General features: G+C 35.9%; 1 protein-coding gene and 1 long non-coding RNA gene across 2 annotated transcripts in view; one reads left to right on the forward strand and one right to left on the reverse strand.

Moving 5' to 3' along the window:
- The window catches only part of LOC127565177 (uncharacterized), a 56,155-nt gene that overhangs the window by 17,747 nt on the left and 22,831 nt on the right, over positions 1 to 15,577 (forward strand). The window contains exon 2 of the long non-coding RNA XR_007954564.1: positions 14,945 to 14,979. This is a non-coding gene — a long non-coding RNA (uncharacterized LOC127565177). The remainder of the gene's footprint in view (positions 1 to 14,944; positions 14,980 to 15,577) is intronic.
- Positions 544 to 2,009, reverse strand: LOC117573945 (achaete-scute complex protein T4). Its single transcript, XM_052002525.1, has 2 exons — positions 674 to 2,009; positions 544 to 641 (listed from the first exon to the last, which is right to left on the reverse strand). Exon 1 carries the CDS (start codon positions 1,903 to 1,905, stop codon positions 697 to 699), a length of 1,209 nt encoding a protein of 402 aa, XP_051858485.1. The 5' UTR covers positions 1,906 to 2,009; the 3' UTR covers positions 544 to 641; positions 674 to 696.

Genomic DNA, 15,577 nt, shown 5'->3' on the forward strand with positions numbered 1-15,577 from the left:
GCCCCCTAAAAACTACCTGCATAGGTAAGAAGCTACGATCACGATCACTATGAAGTTGATGATGATGATGAGCGATAATGATGAGGCGCGTGTTCGTTCCAAAAAAAGGGTTTAAGTCCACCTTCTAAATGGCAGATAATCCATACAAGAGAGAGACAGAGATTAGTATTAAGCCTTTATGATGATGATGATGATGAAGCAGGAGCGAAGAAGAAGAAGAACCCGCATCTCAATCTCAACATTTATCGACTGCAATCTCATCAAGTTCAAACCCGCATGAAAAGTTCAAATTAAATTCCCTCCATTCGCCATAAAAAGTCATAATTTTTTTTTAGTTATACATCGATTCTTATATTTTATTTTTATATCGTTTACAACAACTAATTAACATTGAAAAAAATTGCGCTTAAAATCTAGATTAATGCTATGCTTAAAATTGTTTTTTTTTTTACTGGTATCAAGTGGCTTACAAAAAAAAGACTTAAATCTAGCAAAAAAAAAAATGTGATTAAAAAAAAAAGAAAAAAAAATTATAGTAAAATTCTAGCATAGAAAAAAAATGAGCTGAGTTTATATACAACATTTGAGGCACTTGGTTCAAAACTCAAAATCATTGACTAGAAAGCAAACTGGCAGTCGTAGTGTGTGTGTGTGTTGGTGTGAATGTGTTGATGTGTGTGTGTGTGTGTGTTGTTTTTACTGCTCTTGCCACAAGGAAATGTAGTCGAGGATTTCCTCATCGTCGGGCGTGCAATCCTCTTCATCCAATTGAAAATGTTCGTAAGGCTCAAACTTGAGTTGCAGTTGAGCATCCAAAGCAGCGGAGCTTGAACTGTTGCTGTTGCTGCTCGATGAGGATGAGGAAGAGGAAGAGGCTGGTGCTGGCGGTGAGAGTTGCTGTGGTGCCGCTTCGTAAGTGCCCGAGTCAAAGGACATGCTCGAGTTGAACGATGATGTTGGTGAATGACAAGCGCCCGTCGTTGTGGTTGTGGTTGCCAGTTGTGGTTGCTGCTGTTGAAGTTGCTGCAGTTGATGTTGCTGTTGCTGTTGCTGCTGGTGTTGCTGCAACAGTTGCTGTTGCAGTTGTTGGGTGGCAGCAAATGGTTGCAGCAAGTGATTGCCATTCAGCGTGATGGGTGTCAATGGATTGTTGGGAAACTGTTGGCGTTGCAATTGCTGCTGTTGCTGCAACAGATTGTTGCTGTGATTGCTGCTGCTGCTGCTGTGACTGCTGCTATGGTTGCTATGGTTGTTGTAGCTGTACATGTGATGTGAACTGTTGTTACTGCTGGAATGTGTGCTGCTGCCGCTGCTGCAGCTCGTCTCATCGAGGCACAAATTCAAATGGTTGCCAGCTGTGGTTGCTGTCGCTGCTGTTGTTGCTCCTCCATTGAGATCATCGACCAGATCCTGAAGTCGTCGAATATACTCGACAGCAATGCGCAATGTGTCCACCTTGGAGATTTTCTTATGCGGTCCACGCCCACCGCCTTTGGTCAGATCAGCGATGATCGATTGGGGAATGTGTTGACGCAGTCGAGCAAAGCTGTTGTTCACCTGCTTGACACGATTGCGTTCCCGAGCATTGCGTCGTTGCACCGACTGTGATTGATCCACATTATAAGGCATAGTTGTTGCTGTGGTTGCTGCTGCTGTTGCAGTGGTTGCTGCTGTTGCTAGCGCCATGCCACGAGGCGTGTATTTGCGTGTTTTGATTGTCAGACCATTGCTCGATTTAATATTCGATTGCTGTTGCTGTTGCTGATGTTGCTCGGGGGCGGGCATTATGTGTTGATAGCGTTGATACATTTTGGTGGCGCCACCGATTGTGGTGGGAAATAGTTGCTCGATGCTGTTCTGCGACTGTTGAGTTGTATTTTGAACATTGAACACCACACTAGACATATTTTTAGCAATTGTTTTCTTTTCAGTTTTTTTAACACTCACGCACTTTACGAATTCAAAAAAAAAGAAGTAATTTGTTGCTTTCGTTGAAAGTTCGCTCAAGTTGATCGTTTGACACCTTGCACAAGAATGAGTCCCTTCGTCCTAAACCTTCATGTTTTGTACCTTTGCGAAACGAACGCAACGCAACGAACGACGACGAAAGCCGAGAGAGAACGAGAGCGAGAGAGAGAGAGAGAGAGTAAGGGAGTTGTTGCTCTCTTTACTTTACACTCTCTCTCTCTCTCTCGCTACCTGTGCGAACACCTGGCAAAGTGACTCAACTGAGTTGCACTCAGGCTACAGGTAGTAAGATTGAGTTGAGTTCAAACACAGAGAGAGCGAGAGAGATCGCTTGTTACCTGCTCTCTTGCACTCAACTCAGCCTTTGAGTTACACTCGAAAATTTCAAACTCAACTCAATTTTGAGTTTGTTTCTTTTTTGTGCGGAGATCAGTCAAAGTCTAAAAGAGAGAAGCGTTGCCTGCATTTTGGCATGCCAACAATTTGATTTCCGTGTTAATTAACTTAGCAAAGCGACGCGCTACTCGCTAAATTTCATGTGCAACTCACGCACAAAGCTCCCGACTTCGACTTTAAGTCCAAGTCCAAGTTGGAGTCGCCAAGTCGCCCACTAAAACGCAACGCTTTGGCATGCGATATGTTTTGAGAAGGAGCATTCAAAGGATGGCAAAAACCTTATTAGCTATGCAGAGTCAGGCCTCGATAGGTGTTCAAACAATTTCACAAATGCCTCTAATTAAACGATCAACAAGATCACAAGTTTTTCACTTCCGTTTCACAAAAACAAGAACTTGGCAAAACTTTATCTCGCTCTCGCTCTCGTTCTCTCTTTCTCTCTTTCAGCGACCGCAGATTGATCGCCAGGTGTGTAAGAGGAGAGCTCTCGATCGGTTTTTGCTACCTCAACTCGTTCCCTTTGTCCACACATTTTTGCCGATCATCGACAGCAGCAGCAGCAGCGGATTCGGTAGCCGTGTCAATTTTCCATTTTCTATTTCCATTTTCCAAACTCTTGACAATAATGTTTCCCTTTTTACTCAGACCGGCATGACCGATCGTTTGATCGACAATCCTTTCTTTTTTCTTTTGGTTTGGTTTGGTTTGGTTTGGTTTCATTTTTGGTTGACAATTCCCCCGCTTTTTTTCCACTAGATTTTTCTGCTTTGTAATGGAATATTTTGTGCAGTTTTTCGGCGCATCATTAACACTTTCATTGTGTACAGATTCTTATTGCAGATTTTTCGCTTCTTTGACATCTGCTATTCAAATTCATTTGATTAATGCAACTCTTTCTCTCTTTCTCTTCGCTGCGCTGCTGAAATGTTCAAAATAGCCGAATGTCTTTTGTGGTCTTTGTGTGTTTTTGCAGTTTGTTGTTTGCCATTGTACTTAACCGATCCTCCCCTATACATATGCATATACGAGTACATATCTACTATATCCATCGATTTTGCTTTGATTTTGAAGTGCATTTGCGTAATGATCGTCGGGACTGAGTTTTGTAATGGATGAGTAACAGCACTGAAAAGGAAACCAATCGCTGACCAAAAAATTGCAGTTTATACATCAAATAGTATCTATTATACTCAACTGGAATGTTTAGAATTCATTCTTGGGATTAAATCACACATGTGGATTCGTATTACTAAAAACTAAATATGTAGATTAACTATGATTTTCATTAGTTTATATTAAAACTTGAGTTTTGCAGAAAATGTTTATATAATTTTTGGAATTTACATGATATAAAACAATGGAAATAATGTTAAAATAAAAGAAACAACTTTACAGATCAACAAGTGAAACTCTAGTTGCCAAGATCAATAATTGAATTTTTGTAAAGTATGGAAAATAACATATATTGTACACTGTATATAATAGTATATATAAAATATACAAATGTTAGTATAACGTTGAATGTTTAAACGATCGCTGCGATCAAAAAGACTCAGATGTGATATAATTACATTTTTTTTTAGTAAACAAAATTCTTTTTATCACGCTTAGTTTTCAAAGTTAAAGCTATGCTTAATTTAATTTCAAAGAGTCAAATATAATTGAACTGTAATCTATAAGTTGACTGTTGAATGTCCAAACGATCGCTGCGATCAAAGAGTCTCAGATGTGAGATAATTACTTTAAAATGTACATGTGGAATAATATTTCCAAAAATAGCTAAAATTCTTTCTATAACTTTTCTTTTTAAGGTTAAAGTTATTCTAATAAAGATTGAAATGAAAGATCAAAGATTATTTACATTCACTCAACTTAAATCTTCGAAAAGTCAAATATATATCTGAAACACAAACTGTGAGTTTGAATGTTCGATGTGCAACTAATCGCTGCGATCAGAGTTTACTTTAAAACACATGTGGAATAATATCACTTAAAGTATTCCTTTAAAGTAATAAATTTAATAAAAATTGAAATGAAAAATCAACATATATTTGTAAAGCAGTCTGCTAGTTGAATGTTCGTTGAAAACGATCAAACGATCGCTGCGATCAAAGAGTTCCAGATCAAAGATAATTCCTGGTTCAACTGATCTATGCCGCGTCTCTGGCTTAAATCGGTGTGCGCGGAAGTCAAAACTTTACATATGAGTTGAGGCAAGGAAAGTATTAACACTAGACGCTGATTACAATCAGGTCAGCTTAAGTTGAAGTTGTAGCTGCTCTATCTGCTTCTACCTATCTCTCTCTCTCTCTCTAACTGCTTCTCCTTGTAAGCTGATTTGTAATCTGCGTTTGCAAGATCAAGTTAATCAATGAGATCTATGACAAGCTGCAGATCAACTTCGACAGACTTTAGTGTTCTCTCTCCCTCTCTCTCTGTCTCTCTCTATCTCTCTCCATATTCCTTACTCTATTTGCTTCCTTGGCAACCACAAACAAAATAATAAAAAGAGAATAAAAAACAACTACAACTCCGCCCGCGATAAAATATCCTTTGCAACGCTTGAAAGATTTAAATGCATAATTATTTTGATATGAAGCATAGTTCCGGGCCGCGTTAATTGCGTGCAAGCGAGATGACAATACGTAGAGAGAGGGAGAGAGAGAAGAAGAGGGAGACAGGACTGACTGAATATCCTGAGCGTTTTTCCTCGAAACTGGAAATGCAAAAATGAATGTTGTTGCATGTTAATTGAAACAAGTTTCCGTCAGGACCTGACTGACCTCCCTCCCCCCTCGTCTTGTGCTGTCCCTGGCAACGCTGCTGCACTTCTCTCCCTATCTCTCTCTCTCTTTCTGTCGTGTGTGTGTTTCCCCAGTCATTTTCGTAGTTAATATTTTAATTAAATGCAGGCACAGGACTCTGAGCTCTGAGCTCTGCGCTGTTTTTCGACCTGACGCGTGGCAGGTGTATTTACCGCCAGGATCTTGTCCCGGGCACGGGCTTAGACAGCCATCTATCTTTCTCTCTCTCTCTCTCTCTATCTTGCTTACTCGCTCTTTGACTTTGTCTTGGGCTGCAGCTGAAAATGAAAAGACAACACTATAAAATAAGAAGAGGAAGAAGGAAAACATTTGCTAGGGGTTGCATTTTGCTGTTGTATCCAAAAAAGAACCTCATCGAAATAGGGGAGCCAACAGCCCGAAGCCTAAGTCGCAGTCTCTGTCTCTGTCTCTTTCTCTTTCTCTGAATCGCAGTCAGAAGCCACGCGAACAGCTCATTGAACTTTGCACAAAGCTAAAGTTCACCGCGAGAGAGACGTTGCCAAAGACAAATCAAACTGCGACTTTGTGATCGTCGTTCAGCTTTCTGATTTGGCTTTTTTTCTGTTTTCTGTTTTTTATTTTCTTCTTTTTGTTTTTGCTGCCCTTTGCTTCTTTCTTTCTTTTCGCTGTCTACACTGTGTGAGGGTAGCTAAGTTAGCTATGACATGGCATTAAGACAGAGTTCTTCGTTGTTAGTAGCTTTTATAGTATGTTTATATACTGAAAAGGAAAAAATAATAGAAAAAAAAATTAGAAATTATTTTCTTAAAATTTCATCAGTCATAATACCAAGTTTATTGATTCTATTATTTTTATTTTGTTTTAGTATATTATATAGTATGCTTATATACTAAATAATGAAAAAACATCTAATAGAAATATTTAAAAAATATGTGATTACAATTGCATCTATTATAATACCAATTGTTTTGTTAATATTTGAGATTTCTTTTGGCTTAGTATATTATTGTTATTATATTACTGACTTGTATATTAATTTGGTATATTTTATAATGTATTAGTAAATTCAGAATGTAATACTTATATACTGAAAAGGAAAAGTGATGGGAAGAAACATTGAAATATTTTCAACTTATTTTATTACAATTTCATCAGTGATAATACCAACTTTATTGCTGATATATATCCTAATTTGTTGTAGTATATTATAGTAGGTTTATAACAGAGCTTAATAGAAGTAATATAAATCTAAAATATACCAAATTAATGTACCACAAAAAATACTAAAATATACCAAAGGCTACATTTAGTATATTGATATAGTATAATATTCGAAATATTAAATATACCGAATTAATATACCACAAACATACTAAAATATACCAAATGGTATGTTTGGTACAAAAAATATACCGAATTAATTTACAAGTCAAATACTAAAATATACCGTATATTGACATACTAATACATCCAAAATATAAAATATACCAAATTAATGTACCACAAAAATACTAAAATATACCAAAGGCTACATTTAGTATATTGATGTAGTATAATATTCTAAATATTAAATATACCGAATTAATATACCACAAACATACTAAAATAGACCAAATAGTATGTTTGGTACAAAAAATATACCGAATTAATTTACAAGTCAACTACTAAAATATACCGTATATTGACATACTAATGCATCCAAAATATAAAATATACCAAATTAATATACCACAAATGTACTAAAAAATACCGAAGGCTACATTTAGTATATTGATATAGTATAATATTCTAAATATTAAATATACCGAATTAATATACCACAAACATTCTAAAATATACCGTATATTGACATACTAGTACATCCAAAATATAAAATATACCAAATTAATATACCACAAATATACTACAAAATACCGAAGGCTACATTTGGTAGTATTACATTATAAATATACATTATACCAAGTTAATATACCACAAATGCATCAAAATATACCGAAGATTATATTAGGTATTTTAATATACTACTATACTATAAAACATACCAAATATGTCATAAGGTATAAGAATATATCAATAGCTTATATTTGGTATTATATCAATAATACCAAATTAATACACCACCAAAAATACTAAAATATACTAAGGACTAAATATACCAGATTGCCAGCCAAAGTAACTAAGACCCGTAGTAAGGATTCGGTATAAAAATGAATAAATCAGTTATTTATAAAACAATTTGAATACACATTGCGCTTCTAATAATGTTAGAGCATTAAAGTAGCGGTGCCTGTTGCATAAAATAGAATCTCTTGAGTATTTGTTTTGTTGTTGTTGGTGTTGTCGATGGTTTTTGGGGGTTTGCTTTATGAGTAGTCGCGGGCCACAGCGCGAGACAGACTGAGAGACAGAGACGGACACACCGCTGATAACTATCATTACCCGCAGCGTAATGTGTGTGTGTGTATATTAGTGTGTGTGTGTGTGTGTGTGTATGTGGTAGAGTGTGTGTTTGCCTGTGTGAGTGTTTATTTGGCTACATTTCTGCGGTTGAGCCCGCGTCTGAGTTTCAAACTTCGACTGAGTCTGTGGCTGTGGCTGTGTCTGTGTCTGATCATGATGATGAGAAGGAAACGCAGCCAAGTGGCAAGGAGCAAGCAACAAGGGGCAAGAACAAACGGCAGTAGCACGCACCATTAGATGCGGTCAACATGAAAACATCTGCTCTTCTGCTCTTCTGTGTTCTGTTCAGTTTAGTTCCTTGTGTGCATTCATCTTTGGGGTCAACAGCAAACTCCTCTAGGGATAGCAAACTCTGGCGTGCGTCAATTTTCAAGAGAGAAGTGAGAGAGAGAGACAGGGAAGGAGAGAGAGACAAGGAGAGAGAGAAAAGCGTATTGAAATGAAAAGTGTTTTGAAGCGTGCATAAAGTCACCTTCTACTTGTTGTTGTTGTCTCATAATCATCATCGTCGTCGTCGTCGTCGTCGTCTTCGAACTGAACTTGATCTGATCCAATCTGATGCAAATGAAGCCATTTGGCGGCAGCAACTCGACGAATGATATTTATGGCTTACACAGTTGCGACTGGCTCATTAAATTTTAATCAATTTTTAGCCGCATTCGCATTGGCGATCGTAAATCGCAGTTTAGTTCGGGATTAGCGCATATAACGTTTAATTTTAAAAACGCATAAAATTTTTGTAACAATGTCTTCACCAAGGACCTAGAAATATTTTCGTGTTCTCTGCTGCCGATCCGAACGATCGACGATCGACGATCGTTCAACATTTTGCGCCTTTTAATGGGTTCAACGTTGGCGACGTTCCGCCTTTTATTTTTATTTTTGTCTCTTTTTTTTTTTGCAAACTTGTTTCTTTTGCTCTGTGTCTGATGTTGTTTCCCAGCAGCAAACAACAGCAGACGGCAGCAGCTCTCTTGGCTTTATTGATTTTTAATGAAGCGAACGAAGCAACGATCATTTTGGATTTTTAGCTCCTTACTTTTGACTCGACACACACTTTAAAATCTAGATCACTTCCTGTCTAGCCAAATATTTGGCAACAAATCATCAATCAGTTCACTTCTGACTGTGCATCTAATTTCGCAGCTAATTTCGACACCTTTTTGCCAGCACGAACACCGACGAGACACACCCACGACCCAAAAGATAGGTGTGAATTCTCTCGCACACGAGACAAGAATCAAGTCGAGTCGAAGCGAGTTTGAGCGCCTATTAGTGGCAATTTTAAGCTGATTTACGCAGCAGCATGTTCCAATTAAAGTTCTGCTAAAAATGTGCCAAGTGAGAGAGCCTTTTAAAAACTCATTAATCACACGCTTAACTATGCCCCGAACCAAAGTCGAAGTCGAAGTCTCATTTGCAGCGCGTCGCAAAAGATCGATTTCAAATATTGCCAAAAACACAAAAAAAAAGGTGCGAACCAATTTGCACCTCAGACGTGGCAAAAAAGAAATAAACCAAAAGGTCGTGCCTTGCTCTTACTCTTGACCACAAGTCCTCGACTTCGTCTCCTTTTTTTTTTTTTGGTTGTTTGTCTGCAGTCGAGGCTTGGCCTAAAAGTTACGACTAATTTCTATGAATTTCACGCCTACCGAAACTCACACTCAGGGACAACAGAAATAAACCTTCGTCGCTCGTTTTGTGGCCGGCGCCAAGTTAATGGATCATCGAGTCAAGTCCATCATCCATCAGAGAGTCAAGTACTCACACTTCTGAGCATTGCAGCTGCTCCTTGTTAGCTCGAACGTTTCTAAAGTAAAAGCTTAACTAATTGAAATGCTCTTTTCGGGGCACTCTATGATCAATGAATGAAATCAATGAAAGAAAAAACAAGTAAGAAAGTTAGAGTCGAGTGTGCTCGACTGTGAGATACCCGCTACCCACTTTTAATAAAGGCAAAATATTGCGGTATCATTTTCAAAATATACCGAAAATACTAAAAAATACTAAAAATATACCAAATGGTATATTTGGTATATCGATATAGTACACCATTCAAAATATACCATAAACGTCGCAATGTGCCAGATTGTCACCCAAAGCAACTAAGAGCCCTAGTAAGTAGGCGTTTTTGCCCATACAAAAGTATTTCTTTAATAACTTCCACAATTTCTGATCGCAACCAAATTTTCAGGAATCATAACTACTATAGTTATTATTGTATATACTAAAATTTGTAACTCTATCTTGAAAATTAGGCTTGTTATTCGTTTTTTTTGATTTGCGGGAGCGGAAGTGGGCGTGGCAAAAATTTGAAACAAACTTGATCTGCGTGCAGACATAACAAATGCTGTCGAAAAAAATTATTGCTCTATCTCTTATAGTCTCTGAGATCCAGTGTTTCATACGGACGGACGGACAGACGGACAGACGGACATGGCTATATCGTCTCGGCTGTTGACGCTGATCAAGAATATATATACTTTATAGGGTCGGAGATGCCTCCTTCTACCTGTTACATACATTTCCTGTCGGCACAAAGTTATAATACCCTTCTACCCTATGGGTAGCGGGTATAAACATGATCAAGAATAACATGTTGAATCAAGATTGAACCAAAAAAGTTATTTCTTAAATCATGATCAAAATTATACATTAAATTTCGAAATTCAAGATTACGATCTTGCTTAAAGAATGGAAAAATCTCTATATTAAAGCAACAATGCAAAATCTTAAATCAATGGAAAATCTGAAAATTCAACCAAGAATGCCAAATATCAATCAAGGTCAATGATTCTAATATTAAGATTGTTCAAAAAAGACAAACAAAATAGATTAATGTATGTTTTTTGATATACATTTTTTATGTTTATTTTTAGTTTCACATTTGCCAAGTAAATTGTATAGTCTAACATAAATCTTTATTTATTTTCAAATATTTATATTGCAGCTTTAAAACTCAAGGCAAAAGCGAACATAATTTTATAAATACCTTAGATACTCTAGAATTTGTATTCAAAGGTTTGCAAAAAAATGTAATTAAAATATAAAAGAATATTTTATAGGGAACTATTAGTTTATTAGTCTCAAAATATAAACATGCTTCATAAAGATTTTTAATAAACAACAAAAACATGAAAAAGAACTAGAAGTGGACCCTAAATTGTTCTTTTTGATGAGATACGTTTAAATGTATTTTAAAAATGTAAACATTTTCAAAAGAACAGAATTTGCATATGAAATTAAATAATATTAATAATGCAAGAATTTCAAGCTCTCTTATTGCTTTACGTTGATACTTAACTCAATGAGTTTCGATGTCTATGTCTAATAATTTAAATGAATTACAGAGCTGAAAGCAATTGACAAAGTAAGCTGTAGGTAATCACTTGTTAATCGATTCATGTGAAAAAGTGCTTGCCAAAAATTTTAGTGTATGTGTGCCAAACGTTGTGTGTGTGCTTGACTAGGCGGCGGACCGAGATATTAGCAGCAACGAAGACATTCAGTGGGCGTGGTCAAGCAGAGGAGCTATAGTAAGCTATTGCCCAGCTTAGAAGTACTATTTATACTCAACTGTTGCTCAACAGTTGTACAGTATTTCAAGGCATTGCTTTGGGGAAATCAAAGTATTGTGCCTGAAAAAATGTCATGCCAAAAATTTGTATGTAAGTGAACCAAATTATGCGTGGATGCTTGATTAGACGGCAGACCGAGATATCAGTGTGGGCGAAGCTGATAAGAGGGCGTGGTCAGGAATAAGAGCTTCACAGAGTTTACCCAGCTTAGATATGCATGTGTTAGTGTGTTTGTATGCATTTCTAATCAATTGCTACTCAACAGTTTAGCTGCTACTCAACTATTATTCAACAGTTGCCTATTTTGAAGGCATTTCAACTGGTCGACTGCAAAAATGTCATGCCAAAAATTTTAATCTATGTCTGCCAAATTATGCATGGGAGCTTGACTAGGTGGCGGACCAAGATTTTCAAAGCAGCTAAGGAGTTCAGTGGGCGTGGTCAAGCAGAGGACCTTACACAGCTTAGATCAGCTTAGATGTACATCAACTGTTGCTCAACAGTTGATCAGCACTTTAAGACATAGTAGAAGTTATTGTATATGTATAACGACTGAGTGTTGGGATAAAGTCTTTCACTCAACAGCTCTGCTCAACAGTTGTTCAGAACCTCAACGTGTTGTAGCTATCTATTCGCTTGTTAAACCATCTTGATGTATGTAAAATTGGCATGCCAAAAATTTTAGTTTATCAGTGCCAAATGCATGTGAATGTGTTTGACTAGGCGGCGGACCGAAAAATTAGAGAAGGCGAAGCTGCTAAGTGGGCGTGGTCAAGCAGAGGAGCTTCACAGAATTTGCCCAACTTACATGTACATGTGCAAGTGTGCATGTGTGAGCATTACTAGTCAATTGCTACTCAACAGTTCTGCTGCTACTCAACTATTACTCAACAGTTGCCTATTTGGAAGGCATTTCAACTGATCGACTGCAAAAATGTCATGCCAAAAATTTGACTGTATGTGAACGAAATTTTTAGTGGATACTTGACTAGGCGGCGGACCGAGATTTCAGTGTGGGCGTGGTCATGCAGAAGGGATTCAAAAAAGATTTGTAAGTTGTTGAAGTGCACTTATGTGTGTGTGTGTGTGATCTAATAATCAGCTCCCTTTGAGAATGTCACATAACTTTGCACTTTTCTATCAAGAGAAACTCTGCACTCTGAACTAAGCCACTGCGATCTATTATAAAACACAACTATTCTCCGTTTTGCAAGATGTTAATGTTTGAATTATGTTAATTGAAAGCTGCTTTCCAACTACAATTATAAATCCAAAATATGAACAAAAAAGCTACAAAAAAGAACTCTTAAACTTTGATAAACTCTATTTGTAGTTTACAGTAAGAAACAAGTAAAAGAGATTTTGAAATAATTTATATAATGTTTATACGATCGCGATCAAATTCTCAGGAATAATAAATACTATAAGTAGTTATTATTATCTGTACTAAAATTCGCGACTCTTGTGAATATTTCGCTATTATTATTTCATGCAGAAATCTTTACTGTTTTAGTAGTTTTATTCTGTGTTGTAAAACTTATGCTAGTTGATCTTTAGCATTAGTCATGCCCTGAGGCTTGAGGCATGCTTAAATGGATGCTTTTATGGATGCATCAACTGCTCCAATTACGTTCGATGGCATTCGACTGCCGTTGGCTGCTGATGTGGCCAATTAAGCCATTAAAATCTAGACATGCACCAATTTAGGTGCCTTCAAATTATTCGGCGACCACACATTATAAATTTTAAAGCAGCAACCATCAAAATGCCGACAACAACCACGAAAAAATAAAAACAACGACAAAAATGTCAAACTGCTGGTGATTTACTTTCAGTGTCTGCTGGCAATCGAATGGAACAAAAAACTAAACTTGATACAGCCGATCCAGCAAAGGTCTCTGTTTTGAGTGGCAACTTTTGGGTGTCCCTCTGGCTCTTGATGCTGCTGCTATGATGTTTGATTGCCGAGAAATTAAAACGTTACGCTACCCAAAAGTGAAGTTGACATCCTACTTCTTTTTTTTTTTTTGCTTTCCATTTTATTCCTTGGTCATCAATCAAGCTGAACGAGAGAGAGAGAGAGAACAAAAAACAGAAACGACTTGTCGACAGTCGAAGGCCAAAATGCATTTCTTGCCCATTTTTACTAATAAAATTTCATGAATTATATGCAAAGCATTATTCAGTCTTGTTGCAGTCTCGTTTTGCGGGTGGATCGAATGCGATCCGAATGCGTTTTCAATGCCCAACGGCAACTTGGCAACACTCAGTCGCTTTTTTTTTTTTGGTTTGGTTTGGTTTGCTGCACAACTCGTGTTATTCGCATTATAAAACTTTCAACACCTCTGCGAACGTACAACTCAAATGTTTATTGCAGCGAAGGTGTCTGTGTCTCTTTAAATTGTTTCTGATTAGCTGACTCTCTGCACTGCAATGAAGTCTTCAAGACGATATATTTCCCCCTGCTTCAAACAAGCGAGAAAATTATACTTGAGTGTGCTCGACTGTGGAATACCCGAAGATAATTCTTAAAACATACCAAATAATTCTTTTGGTATATCTTACCTTCAAAATATACCAAAAATACTAAAATATAGAGACTATATTTGATATACTATTACATTCGAAATATATCATATACCGAAAAAATACCGAATGATATATTTGGTATATTGATATATTATTATTATTACTTATATTATTACCTTTAAAATATACCGAAAATACTTAAATATACCAGAGACTATTTTTGGTATACTATTACATTCAAAATATACCATATTTATAATATACTTAAAAGAGACTCAAAACATACCGAATGATATGTTTGGTACCGAATCATATATTTGGTATATCGATATATTATTATTATTACATATATTATTACCTTCAAAATATACTATACCGAAAACTGTAATTGGTATATCGATATACTGTTTATTGTATATAATTGTATATCACTGAAAAAGTTCTAAAAATATACCGAATGGTATATCCATATACTATTACATTTAAAATATAACATAATAATAAACTGCAAATATACTAAAAATATACCGAAGACTATATTCGGTATATCCACATAATATTATATTTAAAATATACCATAGAAAGGCTATCATTAGTATATCGATTTCTTAGTAAATTTCAAATATACCACACAGAGTTATATATTGTGTACTCTATAATATCATTTAAGTTTAATAGACAATCGATATACTACAGATAGCCATCGGTATATAGGTCGACAATCTGGTATATTCTGTACTCTATGGTATATTTGAAATTGAGATTGTCAACCAATGCAACTCAACTGCGACTCAACTACAGCAGCTGTTGCTATAATACCCTTCAATCCAATGGATATCGGGTATAGAAACGCTGTTCAACTGTTGTCCAGTTGCGTGTTGCAGCATCCATCCTCTCTCTCTCTCTGGTGATATATCTGCCATTGCGTTTCTTGCATATATAATTAAGGCGTTAGTTCTGCTCTGCATTTTTTTCTGAACTGTTCTCGGCACCCAATGCGAAAAATACAGAACTTAAGACAAGCTTGAAGTGTAGTTTAGTTGGTTACAATTCAATTCTATAGACTCAATAATCAAATAATTCATAATTACAGTAAGAAGAATGAATAAATTGCAACTTTATTTACTTGATTTTTATTTATTTTATTTTCACATTAATCTTATCAAAAATTAAAAATTGTTAAGTGTAAACTAAATATAAATGTATCAATGTTCTTTCTCTTTCTAGGAGTTCTCTTCATTATCATTATCACATGCAATTTGGTAAGTGACTTTCTTGATTTGAATATAATTGTGCAGAAAACTGAAATTAGCGAAAATATACTTTATTACTAATTTTCTTAATTGCGGTACAAAAATTATAAAGACATTCACAACTCAAACAATTAATTATGATCACTTGATGTTTAAGTACATTTTATGTTAAAACTGCCAAATGCAAAAATTTGCCACAATATTGTTATTTCATTAACATTATTTTGATTTGTATTTTTATTAATTCATATTTTTTTTTTGTACACCCGCTATTCCATAGGATAGAAGAGCATTCCGAGGTGTTTTAAGAAATACTTTTGTATTGACAAAAAATACTTATTTATTTTGCACTCCATGGTATATATTAAATATACTAATATATCAATATACCAAATATAAAACTTATGGTGTATTTATATTATTTTTATGGTATATTTTTGTAGTATATTCTAAGATTAATACCGCTTTGTTTTGCGTTATTCAAATGTATTTCAAGTCGAGCACACTCAACTATAGATTTCTTGTTTCAATTTGTTGTGCGTAGCCAATTGTCTACTGGGGCTTTTGCTTAGACCAGCAGCACGCAACTTGCCGCTGTTCTCCCCTC

Source organism: Drosophila albomicans, chromosome X (genome assembly GCF_009650485.2).
Source record: "Drosophila albomicans strain 15112-1751.03 chromosome X, ASM965048v2, whole genome shotgun sequence".
NCBI lineage: Eukaryota > Metazoa > Arthropoda > Insecta > Diptera > Drosophilidae > Drosophila > Drosophila albomicans.

Coding starts and splice junctions, on each gene's coding strand:
- LOC117573945 (XM_052002525.1), bottom strand. CDS start 1,905: ATGTCTAGTGTGGTGTTCAATGTTCAAAATACAACTCAACAGTCGCAG.